The 15,357-nt window shown below is 54.8% G+C and overlaps 4 protein-coding genes across 4 annotated transcripts; all 4 read right to left on the bottom strand.

Moving 5' to 3' along the window:
- Positions 1–2: 2 nt before the first annotated feature.
- On the bottom strand, positions 3–2,759 carry B0I36DRAFT_323418 (uncharacterized protein). The gene has a single exon (XM_046153973.1). The coding sequence runs from the start codon at positions 2,513–2,515 to the stop codon at positions 434–436; it is 2,082 nt and encodes a 693-aa protein (XP_046012887.1). The 5' UTR covers positions 2,516–2,759; the 3' UTR covers positions 3–433.
- A 288-nt stretch (positions 2,760–3,047) lies between these two features.
- Positions 3,048–6,686, bottom strand: B0I36DRAFT_323416 (uncharacterized protein). Its single transcript, XM_046153972.1, has 5 exons — positions 6,115–6,686; positions 4,805–6,028; positions 4,288–4,734; positions 3,567–4,180; positions 3,048–3,504 (listed from the first exon to the last, which is right to left on the bottom strand). Exons 1-5 carry the CDS (start codon positions 6,271–6,273, stop codon positions 3,216–3,218), a joined length of 2,733 nt encoding a protein of 910 aa, XP_046012886.1. The 5' UTR covers positions 6,274–6,686; the 3' UTR covers positions 3,048–3,215.
- A 1,271-nt stretch (positions 6,687–7,957) lies between these two features.
- On the bottom strand, positions 7,958–8,757 carry B0I36DRAFT_362931 (peptidyl-prolyl cis-trans isomerase fkr-3; the record flags this gene model as incomplete). Its single annotated transcript, XM_046158731.1, has 6 exons — positions 7,958–7,985; positions 8,055–8,096; positions 8,259–8,279; positions 8,366–8,426; positions 8,493–8,557; positions 8,633–8,757. The coding sequence occupies 6 exons, from the start codon at positions 8,755–8,757 to the stop codon at positions 7,958–7,960; spliced, it is 342 nt and encodes a 113-aa protein (XP_046012885.1).
- Positions 8,758–8,815: 58 nt separating this feature from the next.
- On the bottom strand, positions 8,816–9,598 carry B0I36DRAFT_323410 (uncharacterized protein). The gene has a single exon (XM_046153971.1). It carries the CDS (start codon positions 9,121–9,123, stop codon positions 8,836–8,838), a length of 288 nt encoding a protein of 95 aa, XP_046012884.1. The 5' UTR covers positions 9,124–9,598; the 3' UTR covers positions 8,816–8,835.
- Between the last annotated feature and the right edge of the window lie 5,759 nt (positions 9,599–15,357).

Genomic DNA, 15,357 nt, shown 5'->3' with positions numbered 1-15,357 from the left:
TTTGGTGTTAGTTCATCCCTCCTCTAATTTCCCTCCAACCAACTATACAAGTCGTTTTATGCTCCAGTATGGTCCCTTGGTGTTTGTTTTTCAACAGTTGATATCACTGAGTTGCACATATGCGACAACAGAACCAAGACAGGAGCATCCATGAGGTGAAAGCAAATAATGAGGAGGGTATATTGACGCCAAGGAATCGCCAGAAAATACATAACGCGGTCTTTCTATTCCAGAAACCCAAAATTCCAATGGAGGCATCGGCCGGCATATTCCGCAACTCCATATCCAAATGCTCAACTGCTTTCGGCACACCGCCCTGGCGGATATCATATCGCATCATACTGACCCAATCTCGCAATCTGGTCATCTCTCGTGTTTCGAAAGTCCCGTCTCTTTGTCATACTGTCACTGTCCAAGCTGGCGCCATTGCCATTCACGCAAACACGGCCTCGAAAACAAGGTCAAACAAGTCTGCCACGCTATGAACACGCCTCAGGCCAGGGAACAGGTGCTCCTTCACGGCCCTGGGCGAAAACGCTGACCATGGCGACGATGCGGAACTGTCGTCTCCACGGACCACATCGCGAAGGTACGCCTTCTCTGCATCAGAGAGCTCGCGCTTCTCCGTCTGCAGCCACTTGCGCTCGGCCTCGTCTTTCGCCTGCCGCAATATCGCAGCAGTGTCTTCCTGCTCCCAGAGGTTGCATTTGTTGCACTCGACGCACTGACGCCCGTCGCCCTGGGCCCGGAAGTGTTGGCAGAAGTGTTGATAGCCCTCGGTAGATTTCCCAATGTCCTTGCGGCACACATAGCACATCTTGTAGCCACAGGGGCAGGTGAGCTTGTTGCACCCGCCGTTCTTGACAAACGACGTGTTGCATCGTGGACAAACACGCTTGACCGCCATGGCCATGGCCTGCTCGACCTGCACGCGTAGCGCCACGAGAGACGACTCGTGGCAGACATGGATGTCGACCCAAGCCTTGGAACAGGATAGGCACGACTCGCGCGCGCACGTCGGGTTCTGGCACTTGAACTTGAGGCCACGGCGGCGACGCTGGAAACGGCGGACGGCGCCTCGAAGCTGACGGTTGAGGTAGTGCCGCGCTCTCCGGCTCAAATAAGGAAACGCAACGACCAAGAACACCACTGCGAGGACATAGAACAGCGGCAAGATGCAGAACGGTAGCAGTATCATGAAGACCACGTTTGGGAAATTGCTCGCCTTTAATTTGAGCTTGTCCACGCCTGCAGGCACGTAGATGTCGTCTGCTTCGGCGTAGCTGCAGAATGGGCAGTGAACCAGCTTGATACCGCTGGCTACCAGTCCGTGGTCTGCCAACCGCTGGTCGAGCTTGTGCATGATTTCAGCGCCGTTCTTCTGTTGACTCACGGCACGGAAGATGTCGTCTGAGACGATGTGGCCCTGGCACTCCGCTGACGAGACGGCTGGGCAGTGAAGAGTGCCGGTCTCCTTGTTGATGCTGCGCTGCCAGCCTTGGCCAAAGAGCGCTTCGTTGATGGAGTGCTGCACGCACTGAAAGCAGACCATGTGGCCTTCATCAGTATTGCAAGTTGTAAACTCCTCGAAAGTTGACTCTGTGAAGCAGCAGGCGCACTCGTAGAGCGCGTCGCATGCTGTGGCTTCCTCCGTATGCAATGTGACCGCCATCGCATGGTCAGATGCCTCTCGCTTGCCGCGCTCCTGCTGTTGGAGTGGTGCAATGAGCTCGTTGAACAGCTCGCGGTCAAGCTCAGGATTACCCGTGCTCTTTATCATTGGGAAAATCGACCCCATGCCCGTTGACCTCCAGATGACCAAGGGGTGCTGCGTGGCATCTTTCGGGGTCGTGGGCTTCCGCATGTAGAACAGTGACGAGATCGTGCACTTCCACGACTTTGACGAGAGGACCACCAGCGTCGGCCGGGCGTCCAGATATGAGTAGTTGTATTCAGACAAGACCGCCTGGACCGACGACCGCGAGAGCCCTTTGAACTCCTGTGCTGCCAGTGCGCGGACCGCCTCCTTGTAAGCGTCATCACGAAACGCCTCTTTCCGCGGCACTGCCTTTGCCCATGTCGAATCCCGGGCTGGCTCTTCTGCTGTTGTTGCGGTGTTCATCGCTGTGCTGCGGGACCCGCTCGGTCTGGGAGCTATTCGCCTTCCCCTGATGTACTGATTCGGGCTTTTGAGAAGCAGATCTGTCACGAGCGCGAGCCGAGACTCCTCGGAGAAGCTTGCGAGCATCTCGCGAAATACCTCGACTTGCACATCTGGGAATATCGTGGCGAGAACCTCGAGGCTGTGGTTGAGATCGGCGAGGTGTGTGGGTAGAGGTCCCGGCGGCTGAAGCTGCGACTCGTCCGAGATGTAGTTGGGCGGGAGGGTGCCGGCGGAGGCGAGCGGCGGGGACGGCAATGGCGAGCCGCTGCCGTCTTGTGTCGTCGGACCGGTCTGCTTGAGCGATCTTGAAGAGCTCTTGCGTCCAATGCCGGAGCCGAGAAAGCTGAACATGGTTGTTGGATGGGTTGGCGGCTTACGGGACGGTCCGTGTTGTCGTGACTTCGCCCAGGAGTGCGAGCCGGCTCAGTCCCAGTTAATGCTTCGAGAACACATCACTCGGCCTGCTCGCGGAAAGACGTTGAAGAGGCACTCGGCGAGGTCGGGGAGCATGTCGAGGATCGCGCAGGCTCGACCACGCATGCAGGTCAAGTGACGGAAGTCGAGAAAGTCCAGGCAGTCGCAACAGCATCACAAGTGCCAAGGGAAATGATGCATGGATCAGGGTCTGCGTCGTGGTGGTGGCACGCCGCCCCAGTAATCTCCGGCTTAGCGTCACGCGTCAGGTGCTTCAACACCACCTGGCACACCACCACTTCCTCAGCTAGCGATGTCCCGTCAAAGCGGCGTGGCAGCAGACGATTGCACGCCTTTCACGCCCGTACTTGCGGACACTGCCTCGCAATGTACAGGTTGCATGAGCTTCCATCAATCTTTGACGAGCGCTTTCTTCCATACAAAGGCATCACACATACCAAGGTGGAACTTGAAAAATCAAAGATCACTGAAATTAATCCAAGGCTAGCAGGTGTCATCTACATAGTACAAGCAAAAGAATGAAAAATAACCATTCCCCTCCGCATGGGTATCGATTCAACCGAACTCAAGTGTCCGTCCGCTTTTCGTGCGCGAGAAGGATTCACAGCTCCAACATCTACAACTTGGTCTTGCCATCAACGAGCTCGGCCGCAGCACCAGAAATGGCAAGCTTGCCAGTCTCCTTGACCTTGGCCTGGAAGATGATCTTGTTGCCCTCCTTCCACATCTCGGTGACCAGGGTCTGGCCCGGGAATACAGAGCCTGCAAAGCGGACCTTGACGTTCTTGAAGGCGCCGAACCGCTCGTACACGGCCTTGGAAGCAATGCCCATGAAGCACAGGCCGTGCAGGATGGGCACCTTGAAACCACCCATCTTGGCAAAGTTGAAGTCGACGTGGAGGGGACTGGGAGCAGAATGCGCGTTAGCGAGCTTGCACAAACTCAAAAGTCTGCAGAAATGGCTTACTTGTAGTCACCGCTTAGGCGGTAGATAGCAGCCTGCTCCTCGGTTGTTTTGCTCTCAACAACAACATCGGGAGCACGCTTGGGGGGAGTGTTAGGGGCCGTGGCAGCCCCCCGGTCCTGAGGCTTGGCAGGGCCGCCGAAGCCACCAGATCCGCGCAGGAAGACAGTGCTCTCGTTGTAGAAGAGCTCCTCGCCAGTCTCGGAGTTGACAGTGGTGACACCGCTCTTGAGAATGGCAGCGTTGCCCTTGTCGACAACCTCGATGAGCTTGCCGTGGTTGCTCGTCTTGGCCGAAGTGGGGATAGGGAACTTCTTGATCTCCAAGTACTGCTCACCGTGCAGCAGCATCATGGGGTTGAAGTTTGGCACAACATCAGAGAACGAGAAGGGCATCTCAGCACCAAACTGGGGGATGACACCGAATGTGGGCAAGACTTGGAAATTCTCGGCACCCTCAAAGATGTACTGAACCTCATCACGCTTAGCACCGATGCCCAGGTTGTACAGCATGCTGTCACGATCGGTGTAGTCGAACTGAGTCGGCTTTGGCTTGGCGGTCTTCGCTTTCGCGATCGCGTCGAGGTACTGTTGCGCATTCTCTACAGGCTTTGGCTGCTACACAAGTCGGAATCACCAAACGGTCAGTCATTTTCTCATTGCTATGCTAGCATATATATGTACACGATTGGCTCGACGACCTAGGGGCAATGGAATGCTCATACCTTAGCCTTGACGGCCTTCTTGCCAGCCTTGGCCTCGGTCTGAGCCTGGATGTTGGCAAAGACCTTGGCCATGGCGTCTTGCGCCTTGGACGGGTTGTCAGCGCGCTCGTCGAAGGTGACAATCTTGGGCCAAGCCTTGACGACGGCCTCAGGTGTAAGCTCCACATCAATGGGGAAGCCAGCACCGCCCGTCCGCTGCCATCTGGTCTGACCAATCCAGCCGCTGCCAACCTCGTAAAGACCACCGGTAGGGTTGGGGAGCTTGTCGCTGGCCAACGCGAGGACCAGAGGAGCAATGTACTCCGGCTTGAAAGCTTGAACCATCTCCGGGGGCATGATGGTCGCGGTCATCTGGGTACCAGCGTTGGGAGCGATGGTGTTGACGTAGATGTTGTTCTTGGCACCCTCGAGGGCAAGTGTCCGGGAAATACCGAGGATACCGCATTTCTAGACGTGGCAACACCAGTCAGTCTTTTGGAGAATTGTAGGGGATTCATTGGTACAACACTAGACTTACCGCGGCGGCATAGTTGGCCTGGCCATAGTTGCCATAGACACCACTGGTGGATGTGGTGTTGATGATGCGGCCGTACTTCTGCTTGACAAGGTGAGGCCACGCGGCCTTGGTGATCTTGTATGTGCTGCGAAGGTGAACGTTCATGACAGGGAACCACAGCTCGTCGGTCATGTTGGTGAAGGCCTTATCACGAAGGATGCCAGCGTTGTTGATGACAATATCAATGCGACCGAAGGCATCAATGACGGCCTGGACGACCTTCTCGCCCTCCTCAGAGGAGGCCTTGATACCGACGGCCTTGCCGCCGGCCTTCTTGATCTCGTTGACAACATCGTCAGGGTTGACCAGGTCGTTGACCGCGATGGAGGCACCAGCCTTAGCAAAGGCGTGGGCGTAGGCACGGCCAATACCAGCACCAGCGCCAGTGATGAGCACAACCTTGCCCGTGAAATCGGGGTTCTCACCCTGCTCGCTGGGACCGAGCTTCATCGACTTCTCAAGAAGGCCGAGAAAGTCATTGGGGCCATCAGGGTAGCTGGGGTTGCTGAAGTCGGTGACCTTGTTCCACTGCTTCAGAACAGCGCCGGGAGTGTAGGACTCATCGGCCTTGAGCAGCAGCCCCTCGGAACGCTCCCACCGGATCTTGGCGACGTGACCGCCACCAACCTCGAAAATGCTGCCATTCTCGTGGTTGTTGCTCTTGTGGGTAAGGACAGCGACAAGGGGCACAACCCACTGCGGCTTGAGCTGCTCGAGAACCTCGGGAGGCATGACCGTCTCAGTCATGCGGCTAGCAGCGAGAGGAGCAATGACGTTGCAAACGATGTTGTACTTGGCGCCCTCCTTGGCAAGAACTTCGGTGAAACCGACCAGGGCGAGCTTGGCGGCAGAGTAGTTGGCCTGGCCGAAGCTGCCGAAGAGACCAGCAGCAGAGGCAGTGTTGATGACACGACCAAACTTTTGCTTGCGGAAGTGAGGCCAGGCGGCACGCGTGGTCCTGTAGGCGCCGGTGACGTGGACGGCCATGATGAGGTCCCAGTCCTTGTCGGTCATGTTCTTGAAGCTGATGTCACGGAGGATGCCGGCGTTGTTGATGAGGATGTCAATACGGCCAAAGGCCTTGATGGCGGTCTCGATAATCTTGTCGCCGTTTTCGACACTGTCGTAGTTGGCAACAGCCTCGCCGCCAGCGGCCTTGATCTCTTGGACAACCACATCGGCAGCCTGTGCAGTAACAGAAGGCCGTCAGGTTAGGGCTGAGTTCACACGATAGCGACAGAGCAGACCATAGCGAAGGATCGAGCACATACCTTTGAGCCGCCACCCTCGCCCTTGAAAGAGCCGCCGAGGTCGTTGACGACAATCTTGGCTCCCCTGGAGGCGAAGAAAAGGGCATAAGCCTTGCCGAGGCCGCCGCCGGCACCAGTGACGACGACAACCTGGTCGTCGTAGCGTAGTAAGTCTGCCATGGTGATGTGTGGCAATGTGTGAGACTGGGGGAGAGGATGATGAGGAGAAGGGGAAGAGAGCAGGAGGGACCACGGACGATGGTGAGGAGAAGGGGATGGTGGGAAAGAATTAATAGCTGGCGACGAGGCACGGGGCGTCCGGGGACAGGAACGGGGAACGGGGATGGGCCACGGTCAGAGAGGAGAGATCCGAGGAAGCGGCGGCCAGAAGTTGCAGCGACGTGCCGACCGAGCTGCTCAGAGTGCTCGGCGCGTGGGGAAGCTGGTCCAGGGCTGTCTGGGGGGGAACACTATGGCGCAGTCGGGTGCTGTCTGGACGGTGCTGTGTGGGGAAATGCAGCATGTAGGAATGGCCTGGGAGAAGGGGAGCGCGAGTGCCTGGGCTGAGGAGAGCTCCCGTGACAGAGTCCCGCCCTTGGCTGTTGCTGCTGGTGATGGGCGGGTGGCCGCGCTGCTCCAAAAGAGCCGAGGCACACTGCTGCACTGGCAACGGCTGGGCCGAGCGCGGTGGAGGGCGCTCTTTCCCCCGGCCACAGTCCGCCCCCACCTGCCTCTGCCCGATTCGCTGCTTCGGCCAGCCAGGCCGCTTTGGGTGTCGCTCTTGCTGTTTAATGTCATGTCCCGGGCCTTCACATGCCATTCGTCTGAGCCGTCTCAGGGTAGCACCAGGCCATTACTCAGTCTCCCAACTCTGCATGCCATCGCAGGACATCGAAACCATCGAAACGGCGGCTCACTTGGCTGTGCCAAGGGCGCCCGACGAGAGTCATGTGAGCCATTCACATTTGCATAAAGCTTGAGCACATGCCAACTCAATTCAAGACTAGGCTCCGAGGAACCTTCTGTGGATGTGGGTGTCCTTATTTGCTGAGCGCTTCTCTCGAAAATCGTCAAAAGTGAATGGTCTCGTTGGACTTCTAGACACTCATCGAACAAGCCGTTTGGCCAGATGACGTGATCTCCAATCCTTTAGGCTGCACTTCCGAGCGCACCAGCCTTCGTTAAGGTCATATGCCAGTGCCTGGCATGTGTCAACCGGGCTCTGGTCAGCGACGTCTCCAACCGTTACCAATCCGGCACTCGAGACGAGTTACCAGGACACCACAAGCTCGAGGCTTTACTCGCCCGTGCTCTTGGTACCAGAGGCTGAACCACCGGGTCGTGGAGTTCGAGCCAAGGGATGTCTTCTGGATCATCCCGACAGGATCCCGGATTTGCTGCATGGACCCTTTCCGCGCTGCTTGCCCCACGGCAGGCGCCACGGCAGCGCTGGTCCGGATCGGCTCACTGGCGGCTGTCTCTGACAGAGTCTCCTGCCTTGCAGCATTTACCGTCACGTGTAGAAGAACAAGCCCTTGCAGTCACTGCAATGCACCTGGAGTCTGCATCACACGTCTAACTTCATGGTACTGAAGGCGTTGTGATGCCCAGGCGAAAGCCCGCGAGAGTGGATTCTTGTTGGGCTAGGTCATGGGTCGGAACCACGGAGAGATGTCGACATTGTCCCGAGATCACTTCAATGTGGCGTTTTCAAGGCAACGCATAGGCATTCATTGCTTCTCGCAGTTCTAGCTCATCTGCCGTTCCTCCTTTTACTGTATCCTTGGCGCAGTGCTTGCGTGCCTCTTCGGTCGGAACCATTTTCGACTCGATAATTATCCGATCAAGAAGTCAGGCAGGCTAATTAGTTGACGCCCTTGAGGTAGACGTCGCTATATGACAGCCATCATCAGTAAACTGCAACGAGTTGAATGAAACGATCGCCAGTAAGGGAAGCTTACAAGATGAGATCGGCGTTGGGGGGGATGTGACCAGTGAAGCCGCTGTTCATTTTTCTGTCAGTGTCCTGTGGATGAAGATATAGTGGGATTCCAAGGCGAAGACTATCTTTCACTGCCGCAGCCTTGCGGAAGGTGGGAGATGCACGATTGAGTGTTTCGAATCGGGTTGAGTTGTGTGGGAACATGGTTATTGGATCGACTCACGTGGCACCGTAACCGTAGTCACTATTGATGGCAGGTCAAGTTAGTGGTGTGTTCGTGGTGGGGTGAGACGAAATAGACGCAAGCTCAAGATCTGCCGTGAGACGTACCTGGAAATGTCAAGAGTGGCCTTCTCGCCAACCTTCATGGTGAGGACACCCTCGTCCCAGCCTGTGTCGATCGTCAGTCCAATTCATTCTCGAGCTTGAATCAAAGATGACGAGTAATATTACATACCGCGGATGACCTTGCCAACACCAATTTCGGTCTTGAAATCGCCACGGTTGACTGACGAGTCGAATCTGTTCTGCATGTCAGTGCCTTTGTCCATTAATTGGTCTTTGGAATTAGTGGCGTGTGGGTGGGTGGGAACGTACTGCTTGCCCTTCTGGTTCGGAGCAGAGGGGTCCTTGAGCCAGCCAGTATACTCAATGGTAACGATCTGGCGTTGTTTGGGCTGGTCACCGGAGCCCTCCTGGAGAACAGTCTTCTGAACACCCATTGTGATTGATGGCAAGTGGCTTATTTGGTTGTAAAGGTTTGTATGATGGTAATGGTTGGTTCGAGGGAGCTCCGAGTTCTAGGGGAGCTTCCAGGGCGGGGTATTTACGTCGCTTGGAGGGGTTTGCAAGTTGGGGGCAGCAGAGGCAACGCCCGGGCACCTGGGTGCCTGGGCGCTCACCCACTTCTCCGACTGGGAAGCTCCAGGGCTGTCTCCAAGGTACATCGTGTCAAGCACGTATCTTGTACTGCCAGTCGGGTATTGCGACCGACAAGAGAACCTTGGACCACGATCGAATCGGCGTGGCGCATGAAGAGCCAGGTGGAGAGCTGGTGGGGTCATTGGCTCCCCTCTTCCCTCCACCATTCATGCCACCTGGGCAGGGCGCAACGCTTTTACGCGACCACTTCAGCCCCTGCCGACGATCATTGGGTAGTACCTGGGCAGAGGGGCTGATGGCACCATGTTCGCTACGCATAGCGGATGAGGCGGGCTCTGCGGGTATGGCGGCCATCAGGGCTGAGCTGAGTGGGCGAGTTTGAGGGCAAGCAGCCAGTCGACTGTTGTCTGCTCGGTGTCAAAGTTGTTGGCCCTGGCCGCACTGCTCTTACGGATTGCTAAGAGTTGCTTGTTGAGACGTCGATGGACTAATTTCTGAGCACTTTCCCTGTTAATCGGGCCAAATTTTATCGAAGTGGGCTTCTTACCGCCTTATGATCTCATGGGTCCCTCGCAGCTAAACTGGTCCATGCTCGCCAAGCAGACGTCACAACGATCCTCAGTGCCAGATGGAATAGTGATATTGTCTTCAGTTGTCCCTCGGCAGGAGAGAATAAGGCCCAGTTGATCAGCTGGTCAAGCTAGGCACAAATACATTTCGTCTGCTTCGACAATCGTGCCCGTGTGTACTCAGGTTTCAAGACTAGAGCGTGAGATTAACTCTCAGTCGCTTCGTTCAATGGCATCCATGGTTCTTGTGGTCTACAGCTTCGAGCGCAGTGATAGCTTCGACACATGGGATACACTGACAGAATTATTGCTGTAAATGCTTCAGCATATTGCACGTCATGGACGGCTCGATGTAGCCATGAGGCATATCAAGCATCACGTCAATCCAACTCGGTCTGAACATGGGAGATTCGAAATATCGAACGAATCTCTATCTAAGTAAATTTAACCATATATCTCTTCCACTCTGTTCCCTTTGCCTCCTTCGGGCGGGTATCATGATAGAGTGGTGGCTAAAGAGTGCGACTATTTGCATTATTGTATTGGCTTGTCACAGCAGAGACAACGACAAACGAACCTCCACTTTGCCTCAAAGTACAAAGATTAAAATTTGCTTGTGAAAGGAATATATCAAGTGCTATGCTTGCTATGCTGTCGCAGAGGCAGGTTACTCTGATACACCATTGTTCTTGAGAGATGGATGGCTTGCGAGGCACGGGGACATTACGGTCTTTTGGGGGACAGTCGGTGCTAAAGTTCGCTGTCAATCAAACCTCGAGCTGCGGGCAGGGCCGCAAGTTGTTTCTGAAATTTTGGGCGGCAGGATCGTTGTTATCGAAAAGTACGCGTCGTTGTCCAGCACGCAGGCTTTTGACTGCCAAATGTTGGAAGGGTAAACAGCCTTCAGCCGCTTCCACTTCTGTTCGGCAACTTGGAGGTCGCACCGCACCCGGACGGACAAGCCAGGTCAGGTCCATTCTTCATTTGCGTTGGTTCGCTCTACTAGCTCCTTGATGAGTGGCTTTTGGGCTAGAAGACGTTCTGATATTTCTGATCTGGCATGTCTCGGCTTTCTAGTATACCTGAAGTGCGCAACTGACTTCCCTGTGCTGTTAGTTTGAATTGAGGTTCCGAATTGTCACAGCCACTAGATCAATGTTGAGATGAATTTGTTGACAAATGTCTTTTGACTTTTTAATCAGTATCTGATCACATGTAGCCGTCATCTGCCTTCCCATTCTGTGATCATCGGTGTGACGATGTTCGCTCCATAGTGACGTCGGGAAGGTCATGTATGTTTTCTATCCTCCGAGTTCGGAAGAGATCAATAATGACTCCAAAGCTCTAAAATAGATAACACCCTGTGGTAACAGTAGTTGATCTTCCGTGTTGTCCGGCATCATTAGCCGTTGTTGTAGAACAACAACCCTTCAAGACAAGGATAGAACATCGAAACTGACGCTGAACAAGTGGAAATGGGTAATGATGGTGAAAATCACCGAGCTCGGTTGCCGCAGATCCATGACTTCTCCTCGCAGTACTTAGTGGCCATCAGTTATGTTTATCAAAGCTTCCGAAAACCAGTATTTGATCAATACACGCCGGACTGAATGCAACCAAGAAAGAAAGAAAACCAACACATATCACATCTTTCTCTAGTACCGCTGAGAACATAATTTCATATCATGAGAAGGAGATTCGTTCCTTCGCAACTTTTGGAATCGACCTAAGACCAGACGCAAAATCGTTGCTCCTCTTTCCTTGCTCGGGTGGGTACTGATGCGACTCGTCAGACATTTTGTAAGACTGAGATGCTGGAATTCCAACTTTATCAAATAACTGTTATGAAACGGCTGTATTTCGTCGTGGTTTAGCTGGCGCTGTCTTTGAATTTCCGAACCAGAGTACTCTTCACGCAAGCAAATGCAGTGATCTATTCTACGTTATGACAAGTATGCGTTCCGCCAGCTTTTCAATATACTTGGATTATTGTTTTGTGTAATTTTTGTTGGGACTTCTAGAGAAAGTAACGGGCAGGAAATTGCCAACACTGAAAACCAGTCGTGACAATTCCTGAATGTCTCACCGAGGGCCTGTAGCACACTAAGCATGCAAGTTGCAATCTCGTCCATTGTCTATCCTCTGGTATTCAGTGCCTCTTCAGCCTCAGACTACTTCAGACTGTAGCACAGCTACAAGATTCCACTTGATACTGTCATGCCGGCACGGATATGAGGAGCCGCAGGAATGTACGAGTTCCGGCACAGCCCTACCACTTCAAACAATGCCACGCCCGCGCCGAAGAATGTCCCTGTCTCAACCTGACACGCGCCACTGTCGTGGAACTCGAAGCCCTCAACTCTCGAAGCTGGCGCCTTGAAAACCCATGGCTCGTCGCACTTGCAGGGGTGTGTTCCTGAGCACACCACAGCCCTCTTTTGAAACTCAGCAGGGGCGCAGAAGAACTCTCGCCGGGATGGCCATGGAACACTCCGACTGCCCTTCGGCTGAGTGGACCACCATCGATTCCGTTACACCGCATCGCACATCTTCCGCGTCGATGACACGTTTTCCTTGTGTTACGTGGTACGTACGACTGGGAACGCAGACACGTATGGGCCCATCTCATCCCGAGGGCAGGGAAGCACAATATTCCCTCTGTCGACACTGGCCTCATTCTTCGCCAAGATCTGCGCGGGATGAACAACTGGGGCTTGGCGACATGGACAGCCTACGTATGCTGTACATCTCACTGACATTCGCAACCCAGTCCTGTGAGTAGATTCTCGCAAGGGAAGCCGAATCAACATCAAAATAGTCAACGCGGAGTTCTTTACCGTCTTGGGTAATGCACAACCTCATCGCGACACGGACTGCGACTATACGCGAGTCTGGTATGCGCAGGGCCTCAACTTCAAACGAGGAGGGCGTGCCATGCAAACTATTCGTGCGACAGTGTCTCTCGCAACAGACACCTATATGACGGAGATTTGAACCGCACATTCCAGAGCGTGGAGAGTGACGTGATGGATGAGGCAAGGGATATCGCGGGGGAGTTATGAAGGACCCTTAATTTGACATCTTCACCATACAATCCCCGTCTGTGCAAACTCGGGCTCTTACAGAGAGAGGTCTTGTTGGCTATCAGGGGGTTAAAGAAGCTACGTGCTTCACATCATACCTGCCGTGGCGCTGAACATGACCCAGCACAGCCTCTCAGCCTGAACTACACAGGTTACCGGCACATTAAACATGCGAAAGCACATGCTCAGTCGACGAATAAGCATCGTGGCTAGGAGTGACAACGCTCTTGATGCCTGCGCTGGCTGGAATGTGCTACGTGTCAGCGTGGCTTGTACAAGCCTCCTTCGGCCTTACCATGACACCAAGCACGTCAATTGACGATTACTTGTCGTTGATTACGTGAAGGCGAGATCCCTTGCTGTGCAGCTCATCCACCAGTGGAGGCCGTTGTGCGTTGGCGTGCTGGTCAGCGGAGGCGTCTGTATTTAGTTGGCCCTAAGTGTCAACATGCCTCTTACCACCCTTGCATCGCCAATCCTGGAGGATGCATGCGCCGATGGCTGGACAGATGAGTGTAGCCTTTTCCCAACCATGGCCCCCTACTACTCCGTACGCAGTATGTAAGCTGCGATGCTGCACGTCAGCCAACCCAGCAAAGCCCCTGTCCCCAGCCAGCCCAGAACAATTGTCCAACGTGACGACGACCAACATCAACATGCCAAAGCCCATATTACGCGCCCTCGTGGTCAGAGGATGGTCGAGTACGAAGAGGCTGAGCCACACACCCCTGGGGGCATCCCCGTCCATCGCTGCTGTCAGCCAAGGGCCCCCCATCCCATTCTGGTGACATGGAGCCCGGATAAGCGCTGCGTGCCCAGAATGAACAGACGGACGGACCTGGCTGGCTCCTCGCAGGATCCCTTGCTTCGAGGCCACATAGTATTACCGTACGCGCCACCCAAGAAGCCCCGCCAATTCACACCGTTGCCGCCTGCGCGTGGCTGGGAATGAATGACAAGGCGAGACTTGACATCCGGGCATACGAGCTGTTCCAAGACATGACTTCAGACACGCCCGAGAGACACCCGTAATATGGGCGACTTGTGATGAGTTTTCCATCATGGAAAAGGCGGTTGGCTGGGAGACTTGTCCCAGGTCTTTTTGCTTTTCGGACGCCCATCTGTCATGCTGGGCGAGCTGGGCAGTCCCGTTGGTTGGTTGATTGCTTGCTTCCTTCCACGCCGACACAGGCGTCCGGGACATGCATGAACCCGGCCGTCGTCATGCTGCCCTCACTGCTTTCTGGCTGGGGGTCCCTCGGCCGGGTGAAAAGGAACCCATACACTCTCGCTGTACCAATAATGGCCTACAAGTGTCGTGCAGGAGAACCTAACATGGATCGATTGCAATCTGCCAATAAGTTGAACCAAGATGCTGCAGTATTGCCATGATGACGAGTTCCGGCGCAGAGCTGGAGCCTCTGCGGTTTTCCTGGGTAATCACCTACAGCTGCATACACGAGAAGTTAGTGCCATCGCCTCCGACGGCAGCCGAAGACCGCCCCCCTTATCCGTGGCCATGATAAACCACCTGGGCATGGCATGGGTAAGGCTGGGCCACGATGAGAGAGGGCTTGCCTGTCACACGTTACTAGCATGACAATGATCGTGCTGATAATTTGCCGCCTCAAGCAACGACGGGAAACGACGTGGGGGGCCGGACTTGAGGCTCTTGTCATGTCTCAATGACGAGCCCAGCAACTCATGTCCTTGCACCAAACATGCCCACTGCGCTGCACTGCCAGAGCATGATTGGACTTGGGAGTTCGAGTCGACAGGTGGTAAACCGTTCAGTCACCTGATGACGGCCTGGTAACTTTGAAGAACGCCCTGAGAAAGGCGAATGCTCAGATAGGCCTAGCCAGGAACCGCGAAGATAAAGACAATGGGCTAAAGCTAGCCCGGCCGGGCGGGCGCACACAAAGTGGGCTCAAACACTAATCTTGTGACACGATTTGCCCCAGTTTCTCGTCCGGATCTCCGGCTCTAGGTTTTCGGTGAGGTCCACCTACTTGAGCCCGAGACAGACATCCCGAACGACGCGATGGTTGCATGCCTTCTGGCTTGCTGGGCACTTTCTGACGCCCGTCAAAATCACATTAGCATGCTGCTTATTGTGTGGAAAACGGAGCTGTGCTGAAAGGTAGAACCCAACTGTCCAGACTAGTAAAACGGGTAAAACGGGTAAAACGGGTGCAGAGAGCTGCGGTTCAAGAGCAGCTCTGCCCGCTTGCCAAGTCAGCGCAAGGTCGCTAGCGGTCGATCGTCCTTGATATAGGAAAGTGCGTAATTACTTTTTTCATTTGCTCAGAAAGGGTCTGTTTCTCTCGGCAGTGTGACGGAGGTGTGAATCAACCAGCAGGAGGCTTTTTTGGTGTTAAAGCGGGATCCACCAGAGTGGTCCACAAGAGCTTTTCCTTCTGCATGATCTTCATCAGCCGGGGAGCCGGTGCGCTGTCGGACGACTCAGAAGCACTCCACCAGGACCCAGCAGCATTCGTCAGTCTCTCTCACTGCCAGAATCAAGTCTGCCAACTTCTGGTTCTAGACTCGCCAGAATGAGTCGTCGTGAAGTCATGGGCCCAGTTTAGGTGCACGCTGGCTGGGTTCCCGTCCAGGGGAGGGCGATCGAATTGTATCCGCCGGGGTCACTTCGCTCAGCATGATAGCTGCAGCTTTTTGGCCTTCGCACCGCGAGGTTCCGCTGCGACAGCACACCTGAGCCTGTGGGGAGGGGGAGAGGGGGCTCGGCAATGAGCAGTAGGTGGCGCCTCTGCGAAGCCGCTAC

Source organism: Microdochium trichocladiopsis (assembly GCF_020744255.1).
Source record: "Microdochium trichocladiopsis strain MPI-CAGE-CH-0230 chromosome Unknown B0I36scaffold_5, whole genome shotgun sequence".
Lineage (NCBI taxonomy): Eukaryota > Fungi > Ascomycota > Sordariomycetes > Xylariales > Microdochiaceae > Microdochium > Microdochium trichocladiopsis.
This window is presented reverse-complemented; position numbering and strand designations above follow the sequence as displayed.

Bases quoted from the DNA above. Each gene is read 5' to 3' on its own strand.
- B0I36DRAFT_323410 (XM_046153971.1), bottom strand. From the start codon at position 9,123: ATGGTGGAGGGAAGAGGGGAGCCAATGACCCCACCAGCTCTCCACCTG.
- B0I36DRAFT_323418 (XM_046153973.1), bottom strand. From the start codon at position 2,515: ATGTTCAGCTTTCTCGGCTCCGGCATTGGACGCAAGAGCTCTTCAAGA.
- B0I36DRAFT_323416 (XM_046153972.1), bottom strand. From the start codon at position 6,273: ATGGCAGACTTACTACGCTACGACGACCAGGTTGTCGTCGTCACTGGT. The intron at 6,029-6,114 runs GTATGTGCTCGA...GTTACTGCACAG, and splicing joins GCGAGGGTGGCGGCTCAAAG to GCTGCCGATGTGGTTGTCCA. The intron at 4,735-4,804 runs GTAAGTCTAGTG...TGCCACGTCTAG, and splicing joins AGGCCAACTATGCCGCCGCG to AAATGCGGTATCCTCGGTAT.